Here is a 24,500-nt window from a genome sequence, read left to right on the forward strand (position 1 = left end):
AGCCACACATTCAGTTGTGAGTAATCTTGGTAAGGATTGCAATATTGAGTTTTTTCAGAGAGAGTCTAAGGGATATATGATGGCTCCTATGATCTTATCTGTCTGTTTGTTACAGCTACATTTTTACAGTACATGGTTAGGTACATATTCACAAGGCTGTATTTGACGGTTGTCATGGATTTCACGTTTTCCGTGAAATTTAACCATTGCCATGCAATATGAGGTTCCTTGTGAAAATTAATGTTGTTTTTACATGTATTTACACCCACCCCTTGTTATGTTTCCCCTCGCTATGCTGCGGGTTCGAATATATCACGGTCCTGGAGTTGGCTCCCCATTTTAACTGCGCATGCCTACGTCATCTTTCCTCAGTCAAATCGTACTGTGCCTAAATAAGCACGGTTATTTACCATAATAAAAAAAACAGTAATAAAATGTAGACCATAAAAAAGAGCAACCAGATATAGTCAACGAAAGACACATTATTCAAATTCTTTGCCGTATTATATATTTAAGGTAAGGTAAGTTTATTTTTCCATTTAAAAGTGCTCCCGGCTATAATGTTCTGCTTCCCGGCTGTACAGAATTCCTGGGGAGAACCCTGGCAGTGAATTTTGAATATGACAATGCTATTTTTGTTCTGCTTTAATAAATATTCTGTTTAATTATTAAACCTCTTGAAATGTGTGTTTCTTTTAGCAATTTCTGCCCCTGTATGCATATTCATGACTGCTCTAATATGGTATGTTTAGCTGGCAGAGGATGTGTGTGTTTCATACTGATCTACAGTTTACTCACATACTTGTTAATATCTGCTGTAAAGTACTGGTCCTCCCAGATGAGATTCACAGTGGAGCCTGGCATTGCCTCGCTCGTCTCTGCCCTGATGACCCGGACGCTTTCTTTTTACATCTCTTTGCTGTCTTGCCTTGTTAGGGGACACGAAGAGGTTTATTTTCATTGCTCTCCTTGTTTTCTGCAAGTTGTGCTTCCCCAAGCCAGGGCGAGTTCCCGTGGCAGTCGGCTGGATGCAGAAACACTGCTGTGACCTTGGTTCTCTGCAGTGATTTCATTCGGTTGAGGAGCTTTGGGGTGTTGAGGGAAGGTTACTGGGAGGTGAATGTGATTTGAAAATAAGTCTTGTTGCCTGGATCTCCAACTCTCTCTTAATTTGGTTTAAAGAATTTCTAGGATGGACAGGCTGCAGAGAAACCAGCACCTTAATCACAACTGTTGTTGACTGACTTCATTTTAAACGCTTTGAGGAGCAGTTGAAGGCTCTTGTAGATGTTAATAATATAAAATACACTTGTCAAGGACCTTCATTTGTATATCTATATATCTTGTACATCAAAGTCTTTTTCCATTTTCCGCTTTAGTAAATTGTTTACTGTAACAGTTATTTAGGTTTTGCAGCTCGGTCCTCCGGTTCAGTCACTTTTGCTGTTTTTCTCTCTGGCAGTGTAAGGCAGACAGAACAGGAAGTAGCCCAGCTTTGGTTAGCATTCAAGGGATTAGACAAGAACTTCAACAATGTACAGTAGGCCTCAAGCACAGGTAGGTACAGTACAGGGAACAAGGACGAGCTCTCTATCTCTGTAGTGTGGAGTTTAAATAAAGATGAGCTCTCTGTATCTCTGTAGTGTGGAGTTTAAATAGACAAGCTCTCTGTGTCTATAGTATGGAGTTTAAATAGACAAGCTCTCTGTATCTCTACAGTGTGGAGTTTAAATAAAGACAAGCTCTTTGTCTCTCTAATATGGAGTTTCCATTAGCTATCAAGCGTTGCCTGTTTTCAGAAGTTTATTTGAAATGTATCTGGAGATTACAGCACTGTCGTATTCTCTTTAGGATAAGATAAAGGGAGCTCCACCCAGCCCTTTTCTCTGGTATCATTTACACACCTTGCCCTTTTAGTGGTGCCTCCTGTAGTCCTAAATGTGGATTTAGAATTAGTGATCGTCACTGGTCTTTAACAAAACACTTTAAACTGCTTTAAAATCAAACATTTGCTTAGATCACGCCTGACCTGTAGGGGATTATTAGACATCTGCAAAGTTGCTCCATATGGATGTGAATGAAACCCCTGTTTATACACTGGTTTGTGTTTGCAATGGAATTCCCATTGGTACCAGATTAGACCCAGGCTTCCTGAAACTAATTCTCCGCTGTGTGTGAAGCCTCTGTGCTGGTGCTAGCCTGACCGTGACCTCTCGCCTCGAGCCAGTGGAATGTCATAGTGATCGTGCCAGAGAATGAGGGAGCTGCTATGCTGTGCTGTATGTAGGATGGGGTTTCTTGACACCCCTGTGCTGTTCTGCAGCTGTGCAGGAATGAGACTTGCAGGCAGACCCCTTTTTAGTTTCCCATTATCTGGGGCCCAGCTAACCTGTGCATTTAGTAGAATTTAAACAGCAGAGAGTGGTTTTGTGTTTTCTGTTCTCTAATCTTGTATGGCTTTTACTAGGTGCAGTGTGTGAAGCTGTGACGTTGGTGTGCAATTCTAAATCCTGCCCAGTACAGCAGTCCGAAGTGAATAGAACAGGTTGGTCTTGTGCTGTACCCTTTTCCACTGGCACATCCAAGCCGTGAGGGGTACGGGGGTTTTCCACTGGCACATCCAAGCCATGAGGGGTACGGGGGTTTTCCACTGGCTCATCCAAGCCGTGAAGGGTACGGGTGGTTCTCCACTGGCTGTTTGTCAAGCCGAGCGAGAACCAAACCGTGAAACTCCTGGCCTTACAACACATCTGAATCTGCCTCGGAGCTCAGCAGGTCCAGGGGCGAGGCTAATGATTTTCATCATTGCATTTCGTCAGTCAGTACACTCGAGGAAGACTAGCAACATGGAGAAAAGCATCTAAGGCCAGGTATCTTGCTTGTCACATTCAAATTACTGCTCTCTCAGAGAAGCATTCTTCTCCTCTTTGCATAATCAGTCCATTGTTGTATTCAGTAATATATGAAGAACAAAACCGAAGAAACACAACCATAACTTATGGGTCCGCCGTTCTCAACTCGGACATCTACATGCGACCTGACACGTTCATTGCGTGTGACTGCAGTTGCAGCTCCTCCTAAGCCACGGCGGGCTGGAAAAGAGGTAATGGATGGCGACAAACACAACATTCATGTTTGTCCCACAGGTGCTCAGTTGGATAAATTCAGGGATTATGGTGGCTGAGAAAGATGACTAAAAGTTTTCTTTTGTGCCTAGGACCAATCCTAGACAATAAGTGCACATCCACCATGCTCGTTCTCATTCAGAAAGGTGTTCTCAGGAGATTCAGGAGACCCAGCCTCATTTCATAGTCTTAATAGGTGGAGAGTCCAATAAAAATGAGAGGGAGGGGGGTCCTTGTAAATTATTGCTACTACAGTATATAATGTAACATACAGTACAGTATTTCAGTACACACCAAAACAAGACTGTGATAACAAGGACAAGTAACTAGAAAGTTGTGTCTGTTATGATTTCCATTACATGAGAGTAGATGTTAAAACTTGCTGATTTGAACTTGGCTCTGGCCAAGATAAGCACCAACTAAGACGTAGCTTCACAGTAAACTAATGTGATCCATATGTGTCTCCATCCATTTGCGCTTCCTTCCATATGATGATGTAGATATCCTTCTGTCTGGTGTTGATGGCTGAAGTGTAATGCTGGTTCCAGGGATCAGCTTATTGCCTCCCTAGCGCATCAGCACACACAACGGCTGCAATGCTGGCTCCGGGGATCAACCATAGTGCGGTCTCCCCAGCGCATCAGCATGACAACCGTCTGGATTGAGCTAAGTAGGGTACATCTCTGGGGTCTTCAAGTGGGCACCTTCCATCCTCGGTGTTTCGTCGACTAGCCCACAACACCTCAAGAGGGCTCGACGGTGATGCTGGCGTCCCTCAACCTATCAACCTATCACAGTCAGTACTGTACACAAATACCTGAATAATCTATTCTGTGTATCTCTTGCTCTATTGAATGTAAAGAGGTCGTCTGTATCTGCTTATCTGCAGCATCCTCCAGTAATCTGTTTCCCTTTAGCGAGAATCTGTTGCCAGACAGCGAGGCTGGTTGAGTAGAAAAGTGACAGCAACCTCAACCTGTCGCATAGACACACAGTCTGGCTTACAAATCCTTGGCGGGACGGGTCAGTGCTCCTCCAGGAGTGTGTGTGTGTGTGTGATGCACAGAAGGCTCAGAGTCCATGAAGCAGAACCAATCGGTCGGAATGTGCTGCGTTCTTAAAGCTTATTACATCTGCACAGTAACGTGTTTATTTGCAGCAGTGAATTCCTGCATTCCTGTGATATTGAACTTGCATTGTTCAGGTACTGTGGTGCTTTCTCTTTTTATAATGCTCTGGTCAGAGGTCATTGTATTATGTGATTGCAGATAAAATCCCTCTTTATATTCACATGCACATAAAGGATTCTGAGAGCGCTCTTGTACCAGGGTTATATTTGTATCCGTCACTGGGGATGCATAGCCCTGGCTATGGGTCCTGTACAGTATACCTGTGTAGTGGAGTAGGCTGTAGGATGGCCTGTGCCACACTTTTTTTATAATTTTGTCTCTATCAAGAGAACAGCTTTTTTGATTGTGATGAAACTATCTTGGGGCATTAGAGTAACAGATTCTGTATTTGTGTGCCATGCTTACATTTACTAGTATTGAGAGAACCGCTCCATACAGTATGTCACACTTGCATTTATACACATGCACACAGTGGATGGATCTTTTTCATGATGCTTTTAAATGTAACATTTACAGTATGTCACGAGCAACGTGCTTGTTTTCTTTTTAAAACCATGTCAGAAAAAGTTTAAAATCTCTTAAAATCACTGCTAATAGAGGCGTGGTGTTCGGGGATGTGATAACACTGCTAATAGAGGCGTGGTGTTCAAGGATGTGATAACACTGCTAATAGAGACGTAGTGTTCGGGGATGTGATAACACTGCTAATAGAGGCGTGGTGTTCGAGGATGTCATAACAATGCTAATAGAGGCGTGGTGTTCAAGGATGTGATAACAATGCTAATAGAGGCGTGGTGTTTGGGGATGTGATAACACTGCTAATAGAGGCGTGGTGTTCGGGGATGTGATAACACTGCTAATAGAGGCGTGGTGTTCAAGGATGTGATAACACTGCTAATAGAGGCGTGGTGTTCAAGGATGTGATAACAATGCTAATAGAGGCGTGGTGTTTGGGGATGTGATAACACTGCTAATAGAGGCGTGGTGTTCAAGGATGTGATAACACTGCTAATAGAGACGTAGTGTTCGGGGATGTGATAACACTGCTAATAGAGGCGTGGTGTTCGGGGATGTGATAACACTGCTAATAGAGGCGTAGTGTTCGGGGATGTGATAACACTGCTAATAGAGGCGTGGTGTTCAAGGATGTGATAACACTGCTAATAGAGGCGTAGTGTTCGGGGATGTGATAACACTGCTAATAGAGGCGTGGTGTTCGGGGATGTGATAACACTGCTAATAGAGGCGTGGTGTTCGGGGATGTGATAACACTGCTAATAGAGGCGTGGTGTTCGGGGATGTGATAACACTGCTAATAGAGGCGTGGTGTTCAAGGATGTGATAACACTGCTAATAGAGGCGTGGTGTTCAAGGATGTGATAACACTGCTAATAGAGGCGTAGTGTTCGGGGATGTGATAACACTGCTAATAGAGGCGTGGTGTTCGGGGATGTGATAACACTGCTAATAGAGGCGTGGTGTTCGGGGATGTGATAACACTGCTAATAGAGGCGTGGTGTTCGGGGATGTGATAACACTGCTAATAGAGGCGTGGTGTTCAAGGATGTGATAACACTGCTAATAGAGGTGTAGTGTTCGGGGATGTGATAACACTGCTAATAGAGGCGTGGTGTTCAAGGATGTGATAACACTGCTAATAGAGGCGTAGTGTTCGGGGATGTGATAACACTGCTAATAGAGGCGTGGTGTTCGGGGATGTGATAACACTGCTAATAGAGGCGTGGTGTTCGGGGATGTGATAACACTGCTAATAGAGGCGTGGTGTTCGGGGATGTGATAACACTGCTAATAGAGGCGTGGTGTTCAAGGATGTGATAACACTGCTAATAGAGGTGTAGTGTTCGGGGATGTGATAACACTGCTAATAGAGGCGTGGTGTTCGGGGATGTGATAACACTGCTAATAGAGGCGTGGTGTTCAAGGATGTGATAACACTGCTAATAGAGGCGTGGTGTTCGGGGATGTGATAACACTGCTAATAGAGGTGTGGTGTTCGGGGATGTGATAACACTGCTAATAGAGGCGTGGTGTTCGGGGATGTGATAACACTGCTAATAGAGGGGTAGTGTTCGGGGATGTGATTTCAGTACAAGGACACATGGGATTAAGGCTGAATTGTAAGTAGTTCTGGGAGGAATATTCCAACACACCTGAATATCCAGTGGTCAAAATGACCGTGTTCATAATCATTCATATAACAGAATTTATAGATGACTATCAAAGAGATACAAAGCAAACCAATGCAAAAATGAATAACGGTTTAATAACGGGTAGGAGCATCATTAATGTACAGTGTGTGTGAGTAGAGACCTGTCGGGGCTCCTGTACTGTATGGGAGGGGTTTAATAACGGGTAGGAGCATCATTAATGTACAGTGTGTGTGAGTAGAGACCTGTCAGGGCTCCTGTACTGTATGGGAGGGGTTTAATAACAGTACTTCTCCACGTAACAGACACAAATTACAAGTTCCATAAATTCACATTGACTAAGTTAGGTACATTTGTAGCTGTTTAGTTCAATGGTTTCTTAGGGGGTACAGTAGGTTGCATGTGGGATCCATCGCAGTGAGTGCTTGGCAGATAAACTAGAAGAGCGTGTGCTGGTTACATGATTGGAGTGCATTCACATGTTCTAGAGGGAAGGTTGCACCGTTTGAGCTTTTACAGCTTCTGTCACGTTTTCAAATTCCAGGCACGTACAGCATAAGATGAAGCAGCATTAATTCTCATGAAATTACCTGTCTGTGCTCTACAGCACTTTACTTTTTGAATAGTGTTTTTCTTTCAAACTAGTTTAATTGTATGTTTTCTGAGTAGTTATTCTGTTAGGAATTGGGCAATAATACCCAGTGCATTACCAGCGATTTACAGTAACAAGCCCAAGATACAGGCCTGGAATTCCTGTTTTTACAATAACAAGCCCATGATAAAGGCCTGGAATTCCTGTTTTTTACAGTAACAAACCTTCGATAAAGGCTGGGAATTCCTGTTTTTACAGTAACAAACCTTCGATAAAGGCTGGGAATTCCTGTTTTTACAGTAACAAGCCCAAGATAAAGGCCTGGAATTCCTGTTTTTACAGTAACAAGCCCACGATAAAGGCTTGGAATTCCTGTTTTTACAATAACAAGCCCAAGATAAAGGCCTGGAATTCCTGTTTTTACAGTAACAAGCCCAAGATAAAGGCTGGGAATTCCTGGGTGTTGCTATTATATGTCAGTTAGTGATGCTATGGAATACACATTTTATTGTTGATGAATTTTAGCTATTCTGTTCCTCCGCTGGGAAAAGTAAATCCTCTAGAAGAGTGTAGGGATATTGCTTAGTGATAAGGTCTCCAGACATACTGTAATGGCTACATGCTAAAATTGCAAACTATTCTGTAGACGCTGTCATTTTCACTTCCACATAGTCGTTTCCCTTTGTATCTGTTTTGTATAGGTAGTCTTAGTTGTGGTATTGATTGAGTTTCTGCACCAGGATAGGACTGTAGAGCGGTACAGCAGCATTTCATTTACACAGTTGGGACAGACTCTTGAATATACTGTACTGTGCAGTGTCTACTACTGCCACAAAATCTTCTACTGAAGCCTACCTATAGCAGGGTTCTCCCCAGGAATTCTGTACAGCTGGGCGGCTGTACATTATAGCCAGGGAGCACTTTTAACAGAAAAATAAACTTGCCTTACCTTTTAAATATATAATACGACAAAGAATTTGAATAATGTGTTGTCTTTCGTTGACTGTGTCTGGTTGCTCGTTTTTATGTTCTGAATTCTTTTTCATTGCTGTTTTTTATTATGGTAAATTACAGTGCTTATTTAGGCACTCTGCGATTTGACTGGGGAAAGATAACAGGTTTGTTGGAGTTCACACACAAAAACAAAAAAAATGGTAACCTTTTCACTTGTTAATGCATGTCTTTTTGTTTTTCGCTGTTCTACATTTTTTGAATGCAACTGTTCATTGTAGTCATTTTTTTTACACAACAGTACTTACACGCATTTGGTCACCATCATAACTGTTACATGAAACCGGACTGTAATAATCCAGCACCTCTGCACTTAAGCATTTGTATTTGTATGTCATTGTATTTGTAAGTGTTCTGCTGATATCCCATCATGCCTTTCTTCTTAAATGCGTACAGCCTCTATACATGAACCCCCAATATCTCTCGCAGGCACCTGGGTACATATTTTTACGATATCACAGCAAAGTAATATGCTTATTTTTTTATTTTTTTGCATATGTATAGCTATTCTGTAAAAACCATGTCTTCATTGTCACTATTTTTGCTTTGAAAATAATCGGTTATTTTTTTTAGCAGTCTTAACATTTTAGCCTCTTGAAGTGCTTCACACAGAAAACCCGCCCCTTCAACTCTCTGATTGGTTAAATGTTGTGTCAAGACATAACACAGCTGTCATGTGGTTCCAAAATTATTATTATTTTTTTTTTTCCATCCAGCCACGTACAAGTGATCTAGTCAGCTAGTTATCAAGCAGCATGATTGGTATAACCTCAATCTACTACGACTACTACTACTCTGCTTTAATAATAACAAACATGGGTGTCATTCCCTTTTTTTGGCTTGCTCTTTTATATTTCTGACACAAACCGCTATGAAATCCAGGATCCATCTATAATGAATTATTGATCCTACTTGTTTAAAGCAGGCCTGGTTAAAAGATTTAGCTGCGAGGTATCCTTGACAGATCTCTCCTGACTTGTAATATGCTCCTTGGGATGCAAGTGGCATTGCACTGGCTCTAATGAGCTCCAGAGCTGTCCTATTCATCTACGCTCTAATGCCCTGCCTTGCTCACCACTATGTTCTGGTTTTAAAGTAGTCTGCAATGGCATCTGGAAGAACAGTGATTATGAAGCTGAAAAGAGTCAATCGCAGATGAGCAAACAGGTGTGTATTTTGAAAGTGTGTACTATTGGTGTTTTTGAAGGCTAAATATTTATTTGACACAATAATAAGGCCACAGTTTTTTAGAAGTACATATAGTACTGGTGTCTGGTACCAAGTTGGTCATTTTGGTATTGGGGAGTTTATCTTCAAGGTGATGTCAAGTCTTAGTATTTCCCCAATATGTGCAATGGATCAGATTTCACTTTTCCTCCTAAAGGGAGAAGCAAACTGACAATAGTGAAAAATAACAAAGCTCTATAGGGGCCCTTGAATTAACACGCTGCAATATTTATTCAAAGTTTTGCAACATCGCCAGCAGGTTTTTTCTTTTAGGGGGAAGCTGATCTAATCACAACGTGGAGTAAATGTTAGTGATTTTTTTTTCCTCTGTTCTGTTTAATTTCACCACTTATTTAAAACTGGTATGACTTTGGACCTGTGCGTCTTCTCTATTTTCTTTATTCTTTGTCGTAGATAGCTACAGTATGTGAATCACTGTCCTACTGCACATGTCTACAATATGTGAATCGCTGTCCTACTGCACATAGTGTAGCTATGTGAATCACTGTCCTACTACACATGTCTACAGTATGTGAATCGCTGTCCTGCTGCACTGTAATGTTTTCTATACAATGATGGTACTGCAGGTATCCAAACCAGCCCCCCTCTGATACTGTCCCTGCACAGTTATGGATGCGAGATCTGACACTTGCTTCCCTAAGTGGTTATCTTCCTACATTTTAAGCAATATCATGTCTGTGTAAGATTGATTGGCATCAACTCAACTGCAGAGATCGCTCTCTACAGCAGTGGCTCTGCCAAAGAAACCTCATGCTAATTTCAAGAGGTCTTAAGATTGCTTTGTCACCTGAGAGAATCGCTTCAAATTGAAAAACTTGAAGTTATGATTGCCAAGATGCCTTTTATCGATTCATCACGTATTCAAGACTTATTGATCTGAAAACAGCAGCATAATCATCTAACTGTGTTACTACCTTCCACTTGCCAGTCCAGGCAATGAAGTGGTGTGATGTCAGATACACAGTATCCGCTGAAGCATCACTTTCATGCAGTCTGATTTTACACGTCCCTTTTGATTCCTTCTGCTTCGGAAATTATTTGGTGCTTCTGCAATGCCTTGCTTTGTGCAATTTTGATATTGGGAACTGAACTTTTCATTTTGTTGTTCATTGCAGATCTCTCAAAGAACCGTTTTCTTGAAATCCCTCCAGAAGTGTGTCTCTTTGCTCCTCTAGAGTCGTTAAACCTGTACCACAACTGCATCAAGGGGATCCCAGAAGCCATCATAAACCTACAGATGTTAACATACTTAAATATCAGGTCAGTGCTGTTTCTGTGGACATGCTAATAGATTATTCCAGCTGTTATACCGTAAGCCATGTGTTTAACAGTGTTAATTCAGGTATCGCTACTGTGTACCACTCTCAAAGTACAGTGCGGTGTTTCTCTAAGGCTCAGCATACATAACAAAGGTACATGCTCCAACAGCACATGTATTGTAATAAATGACAGGAATTGCTTGGACTCAGAATAGATGAGTAGATGTGGCAAGTCAGTGAAGTGTGTTCCAATTAAACTGCCCTTGACGCATGGCCTGTCTGACCTGATTCTGTCAGTGACCACTGGCTGATGTGCTTCCTTAGGCTGGCCTCACAGAGGGAGCGAGAGAGGAGGTGTGAATACAGGAAGAGCTGAGCATTCCCTATCTCATCTTTTCAATCGCCAACGCTTTCTGCACAGCCAGCTGCAGCTGCAAATATAAAATCAGAGTGTTTGCTAAATGACCATTCAAGTTGTATTGAAAACCGTACATCCCTACATACTGCATGGGGGAGGGGGAGGCTTGGCTCTGCTATATCCCTGTCATAGAGTTTGCATCCCTTTTCAAGAGCAGGCTTCACATGTTGTGGTCATTTTAGAAAGATCCTCTGGTGGCCATTGTCTTGCTGGTAACTTGTATTCCTTCTAACCAAAGTTTTACAAGGATGGAAATCAGTTTCACCTTCGAGGTTTGACTACGAGCTTAATTAGCCCCAGCGTATCAGTAACAAGTTCAGGTGTGTCTTTTTAAACTCATAGTAAAACCAGGAATAGGTCAAAGTGCTTTGCAATGGGAGTTATTTCCATCCCTGTTTACACTGACAGATACACTTGAGTCTCAAAGCACTTCTAATATTGAAATTATCACCACTTGTAATGTTGAAATCATTTTTTGCTGTCTCTCCGAGTTTCACAACCCCTGCCCTAGAACCCCTTCTGTATCATCATCATCAACCACAAAGCAGGAAACCCCTCCCCAGAATCAGGTCCATATGAGCTGGAATGAAACCAAAACCACATTTGAATTTAAATAGAAAATACATCAGCCAGTGGGCAGCCCAAATGAAGAGTGCTAGAACGCATCACAGTGATGTCTTGATTTTTCCACTCGGTAACTCCAGCTTACTGAAATGTGTCATTCTGCCCCTTGAGTAGTCATGGAAACGTCCAAGAGGCTTTTCTCTAAAAATAACATTCCCAAAAGCGGAAGAGTATCAAACACTTCTGAAGTAAAAAGGTTTCATCTTTTGGTAATAACGGCATTCTAGGCATGTTGACCACACCTGGTTGGTATCCAGTGCTGTCATGGGTCAGTGCTGAACATAGGCTGGGTGTTAAAGGAGTGCTAGACTTTAAAATCCACTCCCCTCATCATGGCACTAGCAATGTGCTCACTGACCCCCTCATCATGGCACTAGCAATGTGCTCACTGACCCCCTCATCATGGCACTAGCAATGTGCTCACTGATCCCCTCATCATGGCACTAGCAATGTGCTCACTGACCCCCTCATCATGGCACTAGCAATGTGCTCACTGACCCCCTCATCATGGCACTAGCAATGTGCTCACTGACCCCCTCATCATGGCACTAGCAATGTGCTCACTGACCCCCTCATCATGGCACTAGCAATGTGCTCACTGATCCCCTCATCATGGCACTAGCAATGTGCTCACTGACCCCCTCATCATGGCACTAGCAATGTGCTCGCTGACCCCCTCATCATGGCACTAGGCCTCTGTGGAAAAAGTAAAAATAAAAAAAAAACTAAAGAGACCACATAAAAAACAATATAAAAATAAACTGCACTTTTATGATTTTCATTCCAACAAACACATGAGACAGTCAATCAGAATGAAAACAAAATAAGCAAATCCTCTCCAGGAGGAACAATAGGAGGCTGTGTGGATTGAATCAGCCTGTCTGTGACCTGCTATAACAAGCATGCATGAAGACAGGAAATGCCAAATCACTCAATCGATTGCCTTTAAAGGGTGGAGTCTAGAAGCGCGTTAGAGGCACACTCATTCGCTCTTGTTAGTGACAGTCAATGTTTCTAGCTGCTTGTCAGACGTTTTTGCTGCTCAAACTGACAGACGGCTTCAGTCTCTGCCTGTCAACTAGCTTTTGAAATGTATTTACCAGTTAATGAAACACTGTGTAGTGTATTGCTTCTTCCTGGTACCCTGTCACTTCCTGTGGTGGGCAGTTCCATACACAGGAAGTGACAATGTACCAGAAAGAGTGTTAGTTTATTAAAGCCAATGTGGTGCTTAAATCAGTGTTGAAATCCCCAAATAAAAAATACTGGAACACGAAGAGGAGAAATTATTTGACCTTGTTGGGGGGGCAGACCTTTTAAGAGGAGGTCAGCCAGGCAGTGTAGCAACATGCCTGAAGTCTGCAGACCAGTTAAATTTAATGTTCTGTTTTAAAGTAATCTGAATTGTGTCTAAAGTTACAGAGCTTGCGTTCTGATAACTGCACATTTTGTTTCCCCAGTCGAAATCTTCTATCAACACTGCCAAAATACTTGTTTGACCTTCCTCTAAAAGTTTTAGTACTGAGTAATAACAAGCTTGTATCGATTCCAGAGGAAATTGGGAAATCAAAAGACTTAATGGAGCTGGTGAGTAAGAGTGCTGAGGGTTAGAGTCTCTTTCTTTCTTGAGGTGCTTTGCATCATTCAGCCTTATTCAGGGCCAGCACTTTAACACACTTCCTAACACACACGTTACATTTACCCTAACAATAACAGGAAGACTTTTACAAGTACTAACTTTTTATAACTTTGTTGGAAAGCCCTTGATGCAAACTGGGAAAATGACCCTAACAATCTGTCAGTCATCCCCCAAAACAACATTAGTCAAAAGTAATCAAAATGGGCATTTTTGCAACTTAAAATACTCTTTTATTGAGATTTTACATTTTTTTACATTTACACCCATTCGTTTTTTGTTTTTTTTCATTCATTTTACATTTCTTTTAAAGATGACATTCATACAGACATACATTTTGTTTTAAAAGCATTTAAAATACATTTAAAAAACACCAAGACAATTGTGCTTTGTACATGGTTAAAACAGACACAGATTAAAGTCAACATGAAAAAACCTGTGCTGTTTTAAAAGTGACTGGAAAAAAAAGAACCATCTATAAAAAACCAGTGCTTGTGAGGGCCGGGGAGTGCTCTCTAAAAAAGTTCAAAAGTGAACATAAAACAGAATAAAACTATAGAACTAAAATCAGGGACAGGGGAAAAGGGACAGTGTGTAAAACAGTGAGTTAAAATTCTAAAATTTTAAAACACTTAATGTAACTTTTAATAGCTTACATTAAAAATCTTTTAGATACATAAAACAAAACAAAATCAAATAAAACATTCAAAATAAATCAAATCACAGTCCATAAAACTGAAACAAAAAGACTACATAAAACCAGGGCACCGTTCAAAAACGGTCATGCCAGCTAAAAGGGGCGGAATGCTGGCATGACAAAATAAATAAAAGGCTTAGCGGTGCCCCGTAGTCCCGCTCCTAGGAGCTAGCGGTTCCAGTTTTTTCCTTTATTCCATCTTCACGTCCTGAAGTCCGGCGATCCTCCACTCCGCGCAGGCCTTGTCCTTCCCGAGGGTCCGGATGTCCAGAATTACAAAGTCCTTGATAAGAGTTTGTGCCCTTCTGGTCGTGGTGATAGTGTCTAGCTCCTGCTTGTGATAGACACAGACGTTACGGCCTTCCCACAGGATCTGCTTGACAACATTGATGACACGCCAAACGCACTTAGCTGTGCTGGTAGTGATTCCTCCCACAGGCCCATAGAGCACAGTCTCAGCGGTCATCTTGGCCGTGTCAGCAAACCTGTTTAGGAAGACAGAGACAGAGAGCCAGACACTGCCAGCCACATCATACTCCCAGAAGATATGGGCTGGTGTTTCTCTCTTGCGGCACTTTGCATAGGGGCATATTTCTACTTGGGCTAGTCCCCTCCTGAACATGAACGCTCGAGTGGGGAGTGCACTGTGGACGGTGTTCCATGCTATATCCTTCTGGACATTACTGAGGCAGCTGTGAGACACATTCTCCCAGATTTTTTGGCTTTGGGTGAGGGAGAAAGTAGCTACTTTTTCAATTTCCTGGGAACCGGCAAGATATTTAGTTACAGCCTTGTATTCCCAGGAGGCCAATTTTGCTTTATCTAAGCCCAATTTATATATAGTGTCCCTTAAGGTTCTATAATACAATGGGGGGTCCCAGGAGTACGGCACGGTGTTATCAATAGTGCAGAGGCCCAAGGCCCTGAGACAGGTGGCAAAATAGAAACGATTCATGTAACATACCTTCCTGTCCAGGGCCTGGATGTTCTTGATAGTTTGCGTGAGCCCCTGCACTCGGGTGAGCTGCACAACGTCCGGGACCCCCTTACATCCCTTCTTGTCGGCTTTACTCAGGGTGGCTCGCTTTACCCTCTCCATCTTGCTGCCCCAGATAAAGCGGTGGATAATGCGGTCCACCACTTTTTTGGTGGTCCTGTCTGGGGGAAAGATTTTTCCTACATAAGAGAGGATGGGGAACAGTATAGACTTGGTTATTAATACTCTACCCGTCATTGTTAAGGATCTTGTGCTCCATCCGCCAATCTTTTTACGGACCTGGTTAATGGCCGCCGTCCAGCTCTGGGCCCCCGAGCTATTGTTCTCGAAAATGAGGCCCAGAATCTTGATTTTGTCCTTTTTGACAGGGTACATGTCCGACAGTTCCCTATCTACCTGCCAATTTTTAGACACGTAGACTTCGCTCTTGGACTTATTAATCACTGCCCCGGTCGCCGTGCAGTACTTCTCAAGGATATTACTAATCTGAGGTACCGACGATGTGTTGGTGCAAATGAGTGACACATCGTCCATATATGCTGTTGTTTTGACCTGGACCCCGTTGGATCCAGGCAGCTGGAACCCAGTTATATTGGTATCCCTACGAATTGCCTGCAGGAGGGGTTCAATGCACACGACATATAGCAGTGGGGATAGTGGGCAACCCTGTCTGACCCCTGACTGGATAGATATTTTACCAGTCAGGTGCCTGTTCACCAAGACTCGGGTACTAATATTTGTATAGATGGTTTTAACCCACCCCCTAAGTCCAGGAGCGAATTTCATCTGGTCCATCACTTTGTACATATATTCATGGCTTACCCTATCGAACGCCTTCTCCTGGTCAAGGTTGAACAGGCAGAGGGGATGGTTCCGTTCTCTAGAATAAGCCAGAATGTCCCTTGTTAACATTAAAATATCCGTGATGGACCTCCCTGGGACGCCACAAGTCTGGTCGGGGCCAATGACCAAAGGGAGGTGTACTTGTAGCCGGAGCATCAGAGCTTTGGCTAGTATCTTGTAATCCACGCAAAGGAGGCTGATTGGGCGCCAATTCCGTAGATCTTTAACTTCCCCTTTCTTATGAAGGAGAGTAATTACACTCTCCCGCATAGAAGGGCCCAACCGCTTCTCCCTGTAGACCGCTCTGTAGACCTCCGCTAAATGGACTTTTAGCGTGTCCCAAAACAGATGGTAATACTCACCCGGGATGCCATCTGGACCTGGCGTCTTACCGGTGTTCATGGTCTTAACCGCCTGGGTGAGCTCCTCCAGCGTGAGTTCTGGGTCCTTCTCCTCCTCCTCGTCGTCCCGCACTGAGTCAGGCTCCAACTGGCTCAGGAACCACTCTATCAGGGTGTCATCTGTAGCTTTGATGTTATACAGGTCCCTATAGAAGTTCTCTACCACTTTTTTCACTCCCTCACTATCCTCTACTATCCTCCCCCTGCTGTCGAGCATGGAGGACATCAAGTGCCGCTTCTCCCTCGTTTTCTGGAAGAAGAAGCGAGTACACTTTTCGTCTTCCTCCATTTTTTGCACTTTTGCATTGTGCATGACCTTTCATTGTTCCTCCCTACAAAGCACTGAAAGATCTAGCTTGGTCTGGGCTATCTCGTCGCTTACAGGGAACCCCCGAAGCTGAAGCAGGCTCAGACGCTGGAGGGCAGCATTCAGGTATTTATATTTGGCCCTCCTTTCTTTTGCTTTCCTTTTGCCTGCTGCTATGAAATAACCCTTAGTTCTGATTTTGACCATCTCCCACCAATCTACAGGGGAGTTGAATAGGTCACGCAAAGTGGTCCACTCAACAAGCCTGCTCTTATAGGCTGCAGCTATGGAGGGGTCATCGAGTAAGGAGGTGTTTAATTTCCAGACCCCTGACCCCATCTGGGAGGTCTGAGGGACCTGTAATGTTACCTGCAGGAGCCTATGGTCAGAGAAGAAGACGGCCTGGGTGTCTACTGCCGTCTTCGTAAGGGAGCTGGTATGCAGGACGAGATCTATACGGGAGAAGGAGGTCCCAGATGAGCTCACCCAGGTAAAGGGAGGCACCAGGTCCTTACCTGCATCACACAGGGAGAAATCAGATATTACGGAGGACAAAACTCTACTAGAGCGGTCGTTGCGTGGCCTGCTCCGGTCTACGTCCCTCAGAGCACAATTGAAGTCACCTGACACGATGACGGGTACGTTCCCCAGCAGGAGTGGACGCAGCTGTGGAAAAAATTGAACACTTTCATTTTGGTTAGTGGGTGCGTAGACATTGACCAGTCTGAGGGGAGTGTTGTTGTATGTCACATCCACGCTCAGAATTCTACCATGTTCTACCTTCCTGCTGCTGCGGGAGGTAATAAATGGGTTTTTAAACAGGATACCTACTCCGTCGGCTCTGGCTATGTTGGAGCCCGACCAGAAGGAGTCCCCCAGGGTCCAACTCTCCTTCAGGTCCCTATAATCAGGGCTCGACGAAATACCACACTCCTGCAGAAAGATGAGATCTGCTTTCAAGTTAGCTAGATAGTTTAGTACATCAAATCTTTTTTGTGTCTCCCTGATGCTCCTGACATTAACAGACACACATATCAGGGCCATCAGGGTAGCTAACAAGAAAAGGAGTCGCTGCGTCCACCCCATAGCGACTATGATTGGGAGGTCGGGACACTCTTCCTACTCTTAGCTCTACGCTTGCTTCGAGGGGGCTTGGGCTTATTTGCAACTCCCATCACCCCTGAGAAGGTACTCACTGCTGCCTCGTCCAAGAAGGCACCGTCTTTATATGCACAGTACGTGGAGTTGTTTGGGCTATTCAACTCCCCACAAGGTAAGTCTGGTGGAACTTGCTCAGGGCCCCTCGGAACGTGTGGGTCAGCTTTGTCCTGGGGGGGGGTTATGACAGACAGCATTCTTTGGCTGTTACCGTCTGTTGAATTTGAGCTGTTAGCAGACTTCTGGCTTACCGCGTCCAGGGGTATTCCCATGTCCTCCAGTGCTGTATCTAGGAGGACCTCTAGGGGGCCCCTGGTTTTGCCCATACAAGGGAGGGGGTCAAGGATGCTTTGAAGGGAGGCCCTTCGCTTGAAGAGGGTCATTGCTACCGAGGTACTGCTGGTCAGGGAAGGTGTTGACCCCGACCTCTCCCTCGGTGCATTAGTGAACACCTCTTCTGCGAGGTGTGCTAGGGTTTCTGTTAACGACTGGGAAGGCTGGCTGGGGATGCCCTGGCTGGCTGCTACCTGCCCACTAGGCGGCAGTGTAGCCGTCCCACTCGCCTCGGTCTCTGCTTGCGAGGGCAAGACTGGGGACTTTGTGTGGACATTAGCTAGTTTTTGATCTGTGGGGGCCACCTGCAACTTGCTGTCTTTAATCTTTATCTTCTTTCTTTTCCCCCCATCGTCTCTACCCTTTCTTTTCCCCACCCTCGGCTGGTTCTTCACTCCCTTCCCCTCACTTTCACTGTCGCTTTCGCTTTCCTCCCCCACGGACTCAATCCTTATGGCGTCATAACGAGAGCCGAGGGGGAGTGCTGGCGCTGAGAGGGCCCTACTCAGGGGGGGGCCGCTGCTGGGTCCGGGCTCCCTCCCTGCCTCGTGTTCTGTATCAGAGGAGCTACTGGAGGAGCTAGTGGAGTAGCTGTTGGACTTTCTCTCTGGGCTGGGGGAAGGGGTCCTCGTAAAACGGGACATGTCTCGGGGGCGGGGGGGTGAGGGGGGTGCTGGTGATGATGGTGGTGCTGGAGTCTGGGTCTTGGATGCTGTTGGTGGTGATGTGGACTGATCTTTGTTACTTGTTCCCTCTTCCTGCTCAGGCCTAGGCTTGTTAGTATTTGCCTTGCTGGCTCTGGCCATGTTGGCATAGGAAGAGGGGCAGTCCTTAAACAGGTGCCCCTTCTTTCCACACAAATTGCACTGCCTCTCTTCTCTGCAGTGGCTGGTCTCGTGGGGGGCGCCGCAGTTCCTGCACTTGACTACAGTACACGCGGCCGCCAGGTGTCCTAATTCCCCACATTTCCTGCAGAGTTTTGGCATCCCATTATAGAATACCAGCCCTCTGTTGGGCCCTAACACTATGGAGTTTGGAATGTGGCGGACGCCTCCAATGCCCGATGGATCAACATTGAGGCGTACCAGCCACTTTCTGGCTCCTGTCCAAACCCCATCTTCGTCTGTAATTTTCCTCCCTTCTGATGACACCCTCCCATATCGGTTAAGCCATGTTGTAATATCATAGTCGCTAACAGCCTCATTGAAAAATTGGACAGTAACAACTTTCATTTCTCTGTCTGTCAGTGCATCCACACAAAATTCTTTGTATGGAGCGAGATATTTATTCTCCCCCCAAAAGGACCAAATTTCTTGTAACTTTTGGGGGTTCCTAAAACTGACCTCATTGGTAATTTTTGCAACTTAAAGGGTACATAAGGACCTTTTTATGTTATTGTGTTACATGTTCCCATGTGTTGCTACAACTGTTTACATAAGGTGTGTGTGGTGGTGGTGGTGGTGGTGGTGGTGGTGGTTGGGTTTTTTTTTTGTTTTTTTTTTTACATTTTGACCACTTTTTCAAACTTTTAAATTGCATTCCCTGCCTCAAGATAGCTTCCCCTGCATGGACCTCTCAGAATTACGTTTCCCATCATCCTCCTGCTCACTGGTAAATTCATCTCTGTTACATATGTGAGCAGGAGGATGATGGGAAATGTAGTTTGTAGTTGTAGCAACACATGGGAACATGTAACACAATAAAATAAAAAATACCTTATGTACCCTTTAAGATGTGGCGGGTAGTGTGTTCTACCTGTCCTCCCCAGCATCTGCTCCACGTGAGCTGGAATGATTGTTGTTTTAGTATTAATGTATGTTTCATATGACCTGTTTGTAAGAAGCTTTGCTGAACCATGATTGTCATCATGAGGGTTTAACACGTGTGACCTTTTATTTATTTATTTATTTATTTATTTTTCTACTATTATTTAACCCCAATTCTTGATGCAATCACGATGAAATAATGTAGTACAACATTGGTAATAAGAAATTCCTCTTAATAACTTTTTCAGTGCATACATTATAATACAAAAGACAGAATTGTCATCACAATGCTTGGCTTATTTTAGCCTCTATCTTCTAATTTTGTGTTTATTTAGTATACTATATACAAATCACATGCATTGGCTGTTTTCTTTTTTAGGCGTTGCAATGTGTCCAGTTCACGAGAAGCATGTTGTCTTATTTAGTGTTCCTTCTCCTTGACCTAGGATATCAGCTGCAATGAGATTCAGGTCCTTCCTCGGCAGATGGGAAAGCTACATTCCCTCCGAGAGCTCAACATTAGAAGGAACAACCTCCAGGTGCTTCCAGAGGGTAAAGTTCAAGTCTCCTTCTCCTTTTACTTCCCAGACTGTGGAAAGCACAGCAGTGGTCTGATCTGCACTTCTCCTCTCCCTTTCAGAGCTGGCCAACCTTCCTCTGGTCAGGTTAGACTTCTCCTGCAACAGAATCACAGACATTCCAGTTAACTATAGGAAGTTAAGACAGCTTCAGGTGATTGCACTGGATAACAACCCAATGCAGTCCCCTCCAGCACAGGTCGGTATACTTGCATCTCAGTTATGTTGTTTTTAGTAAACTTGTTTTGATATGATGTTAAACACCTTGAAGAGTCTTAAGAAAAAAGGGCTGGGCAGAAGGTGTGGGTCAGTGTTCATAGCTGCATGCAACAAGACAGGGAAGAATGGGGAGGGAAGAGGAAGGATACACACGTGGTCATGACATTACAAACAGGGTTAGAAACTCGGGCTAGCCCTGCACCCAGCCTTGGCTTTCAGAGTCCCTAGATTTATTATAATCAGGAGCAATCGGAGCCCTGTTATATATATGAACAAATCCGTCTCTTACACCTCTGTAGCGTGGTAAAATAGAGAAAGTGCTTCAGCACTAGTAAAGCAGCTCCACCACACTGCTCTTTTAAAACATACTTTTTTAAAAGACTACGTTGCAATCTGAACAAAGTCTCTCTTTCCCCCTGCAGATTTGCTTAAAGGGTAAAGTACACATTTTTAAATACCTAAACATCCAGGCCTGCAGAATAGACAAGAAGCCGGACTCTCTTGACCTGCCTTCGTTAGGCAAAAGGATCCTATCGCAGCCTCTGACAGACAGGTATGACCATATAAATACACCAAACAATAAGTCGCTTCAGATAGATTGATTAATTCATTAATTCATTCATTCATTCATTCATTCAAATGTTTAGTCACAGCACCTTAACACAGACTACATAGCATTCATTCTCATGGCATGAAGTTAAGGTCATGAAGGGCAAGGCAATGTTGCCTTCGTTGGGCGTGAAGATTCAGCGGCACCAAGGCAGTTCTAGGGAGCAGAAAGGCAAAACATAAATCCAACCCAAGGACACCAAGGCAATTTTCATACTCATTCATAAAACAACAAAAAAATACAGAAAGCTTATTATGTTGAAATTAACTCAAACATGATTCACACACTTTTTGTTACAAGATAAAATATAGGCCACTTTTCCATTGTAAATCCAATTTAAAAATAAACTTTCATAATGAAAAAATATAAAAGGTCATTTGGCAAAAAATTAATATTCATGGTGCCCGATTCGACTAGGGGTTTAGATGCAGCCTTTGTGATACAACAGCACAAATAAGCAATGTCAGTGAAAGGAAAGCTAAAAAATTTTTTTAGACAAACTGGCTGAAGATTTACCCATGGCTGAAGTTTAATAACGATAGTGGTCAGATGAGTTGTTCGGTCTGCAGTGTCTGCGCAGCTGTCGTTTGCCACCCGCTGTTACAAAACCTGTACAAACAACGCAGCTTTGAAAAAAAATAAAAAATAAACTCTAGAAACTTCGTCAGGCAATGGAGAGGCTCTGCATCACAATCATGAACAGCTGGATGTACATAATGTTTGATGTTTGCATTTGAGAGACTTTATATAGTTTCACAGTTCTTGAAATTTACAAATTAAAATTTGCGAAAGTGCACGTTTTACTAGTTAAAAAGCAGAACTACGCAACACAAAATAAATTAAAGCAGAAATCAGTCCACTTCTCTATCGCACTTTGTTCACTTATGTTATCTCTCCTACTCGTTTCATAGTGCAGGGAGCTGCTACTTGAACCATGTCATAGCTGCTTGGGGCTGGGATAACCCAGAATTACAAAACAGCAACAGTCATTGAAATGTCCATATAAATTAGCAATTAGAATGTGTATTGCACCGTTGCATTTTAAAGTATTACAATTTTAAGCCGTCCTGTCACAATTCAATTTCATTCTGTGTAATCTCGTCCTTTCTGCAGTACTATACTTGACAACTGTAAGTTCATATTATTTATTATTATTATTATTATTATTATTATTATTATTATTATTATTATTATTATTATTATTAGTGTCAAGGACAAATTTCCAGTGTGTGTATATACTAGCACAGCTGAACAGGATGTCCTCTTCTTAAGTGAGCTGGCTCCAGAACCCAGCTTAGAACTGTGGTTAAGGTGGTGGCATCTGCAGAGGCTCTGTATTTTTAATATGCAGGTAGAAGTCAACTGTGATGTGCTGAGTGGGACTAAGGGACAAATAAGACATTGCATGGAATTATTCCAAACTTAAAAAAAAAAATGTTGCAAATTGTAGATATTCTATGTGTGTGACTAGGCTGCAGTCTGGGTGTGGAGCCAAGTATTCATTGACAGCTCAGTGTTAAATAGTAAGGACTTGCCCCCCTTGTTTGCTGTGCACCGTTCATTTGCCGAGCAAGGCATAAGATGCAAGGCAAGTCAAAGTCATGCCATATTGTCTGGTTGCTGTTCTGCTGCTAATCCCCTTATAAAGAAGTGAACCACTGCACATGGGGCTGGCCGTTCCACTCACATTGACAATGCATTACCCTCCAACATTCAGATAGGTGGGGTAGAGCTTGTGTGTCTGGGGTTAAAGGAGGAATAGCATCCATTCTCTCATCTATCCTTTGTAACATTGGCACCAGCCCCTTATTGTGTTTGGGTCCCCTACTGTACCTTCACTCTGTGAAGACAATGTATCCTGCAGACGCCACACTGTAAATTACTTTGACTGCTGGCCCTCGTACCCGGTGGTTTCTGAGCATTTTTTGTTAAGCTGTTTTTACTTTCTGAATTGCAGCACCTTGCTCTGTAAACTGAACTTCTGCATGTCCAGAAAGGCAAAGGAAGGAATGCCTGTTGCTGCTCTCTCTTTTGTCTCTACTGGTTGAATTCCACTCAGTGGTCTGGAAACAACCTGTAATCACAGCAAGCTGGGACAGTGCCAGAGCCCTATTGAATCAAACTGGTAATGCTGCTGCTGCTGCTGCTGCAGGGGGCACCACAGTCCTCCTTCACCTTCATATCAAGAATAATAAAAGGGGCAGCACAGTCCCAGCACCTTTCAGAACAGCCCGATCAGTCCAACAATGTTTTACTGCACTCTTACCTGTATTTTTGCTTTCAGCATGGAAGATTTCTACCCCAGTAAAAGCCACGGCCCGGACTCAGGCATTGGCAGTGACAATGGGGACAAGCGCTTATCCACGACAGAGGTGAGGGCTCTGCTCCCTGCGGATTCCCATTTGTGTTTCAGTTTGGTACGCATAACCTGTGTCAACCAGGCATTTACTCCAGTTACCCAATACAAACGCCAAGATAAGGATCCCTAAACAATAACTAACAATACTAGAACCTGGAGTGCTTTCTAAAATGGTGACCAAACTATGGAATCTTAGGCTAAACATTTGAAAATAATGTTATTAAACTAAATGTTAGATGGGCTGCCAGATCATGCAAAGGTGGCGGGCATTCATTTGGGACCCAGAGTCATTGTAAAGGATATTGTCCCCATTAGCATGCTCATATACTGTAACCCTGGGCTCTGACAGGTTCAAACAGCATGCTTATGTACTGTAACCCTGGCCTCTGACAGGTTCAAGCAGCATGCTCATATACTGTAACCCTGGCCTCTGACAGGTTCAAGCAGCATGCTCATATGCTGTAACCCTGGGCTCTGACAGGTTCAAGCAGCATGCTCATATACTGTAGCCCTGGCCTCTGACAGGTTCAAGCAGCATGCTCATATGCTGTAACCCTGGGCTCTGACAGGTTCAAGCAGCATGCTCATATACTGTAGCCCTGGGCTCTGACAGGTTCAAGCAGCATGCTCATATACTGTAACCCTGGGCTCTGACAGGTTCAAGCAGCATGCTCATATACTGTAGCCCTGGGCTCTGACAGGTTCAAGCAGCATGCTCATATACTGTAACCCTGGGCTCTGATAGAGAACAATCTCCCTGCACCCAGTCTTTCTGCATGTATTCAGCTGTCCCAAAACGTGTTGACGGTTATCTGTATGGTTCCTTTTCACAATATAAAAAAAAGGCAAATTTGTGTTTTTCAGCCATCTGACGATGACACCATCAGCCTGCACTCTCAGGTATCAGAAAGCACGCGGGACCAGGTCAAAGCAGACAGCCACTCCGCTGGAACCAGGCCTGACGTGAATAAAGGTGGGGCGAGGGCATCTGGGTGGCATGGACACAGCAGCACATATTTTA

The 24,500-nt window shown here is 43.7% G+C and overlaps 1 protein-coding gene across 4 annotated transcripts in view; it reads left to right on the forward strand.

The window, feature by feature from the left end:
• Positions 1 to 24,500, forward strand: part of LOC117430736 (leucine-rich repeat and calponin homology domain-containing protein 2-like) — an 83,257-nt gene that overhangs the window by 24,746 nt on the left and 34,011 nt on the right. For 3 of the 4 annotated variants that reach the window (XM_059000672.1, XM_059000670.1, XM_059000671.1), the window contains exons 2-8: positions 10,390 to 10,534; positions 13,036 to 13,162; positions 20,160 to 20,265; positions 20,354 to 20,490; positions 20,933 to 21,063; positions 23,405 to 23,537; positions 24,344 to 24,452. In XM_059000672.1, coding sequence (XP_058856655.1) covers positions 10,390 to 10,534; positions 13,036 to 13,162; positions 20,160 to 20,265; positions 20,354 to 20,490; positions 20,933 to 21,063; positions 23,405 to 23,537; positions 24,344 to 24,452 — 888 coding nt within the window. The remainder of the gene's footprint in view (positions 1 to 10,389; positions 10,535 to 13,035; positions 13,163 to 20,159; positions 20,266 to 20,353; positions 20,491 to 20,932; positions 21,064 to 23,404; positions 23,538 to 24,343; positions 24,453 to 24,500) is intronic. The other variant, XM_034902605.2, reaches the window with a different exon arrangement.

Source organism: Acipenser ruthenus, chromosome 26, assembly GCF_902713425.1.
Source record: "Acipenser ruthenus chromosome 26, fAciRut3.2 maternal haplotype, whole genome shotgun sequence".
NCBI classification, from domain to species: domain Eukaryota; kingdom Metazoa; phylum Chordata; class Actinopteri; order Acipenseriformes; family Acipenseridae; genus Acipenser; species Acipenser ruthenus.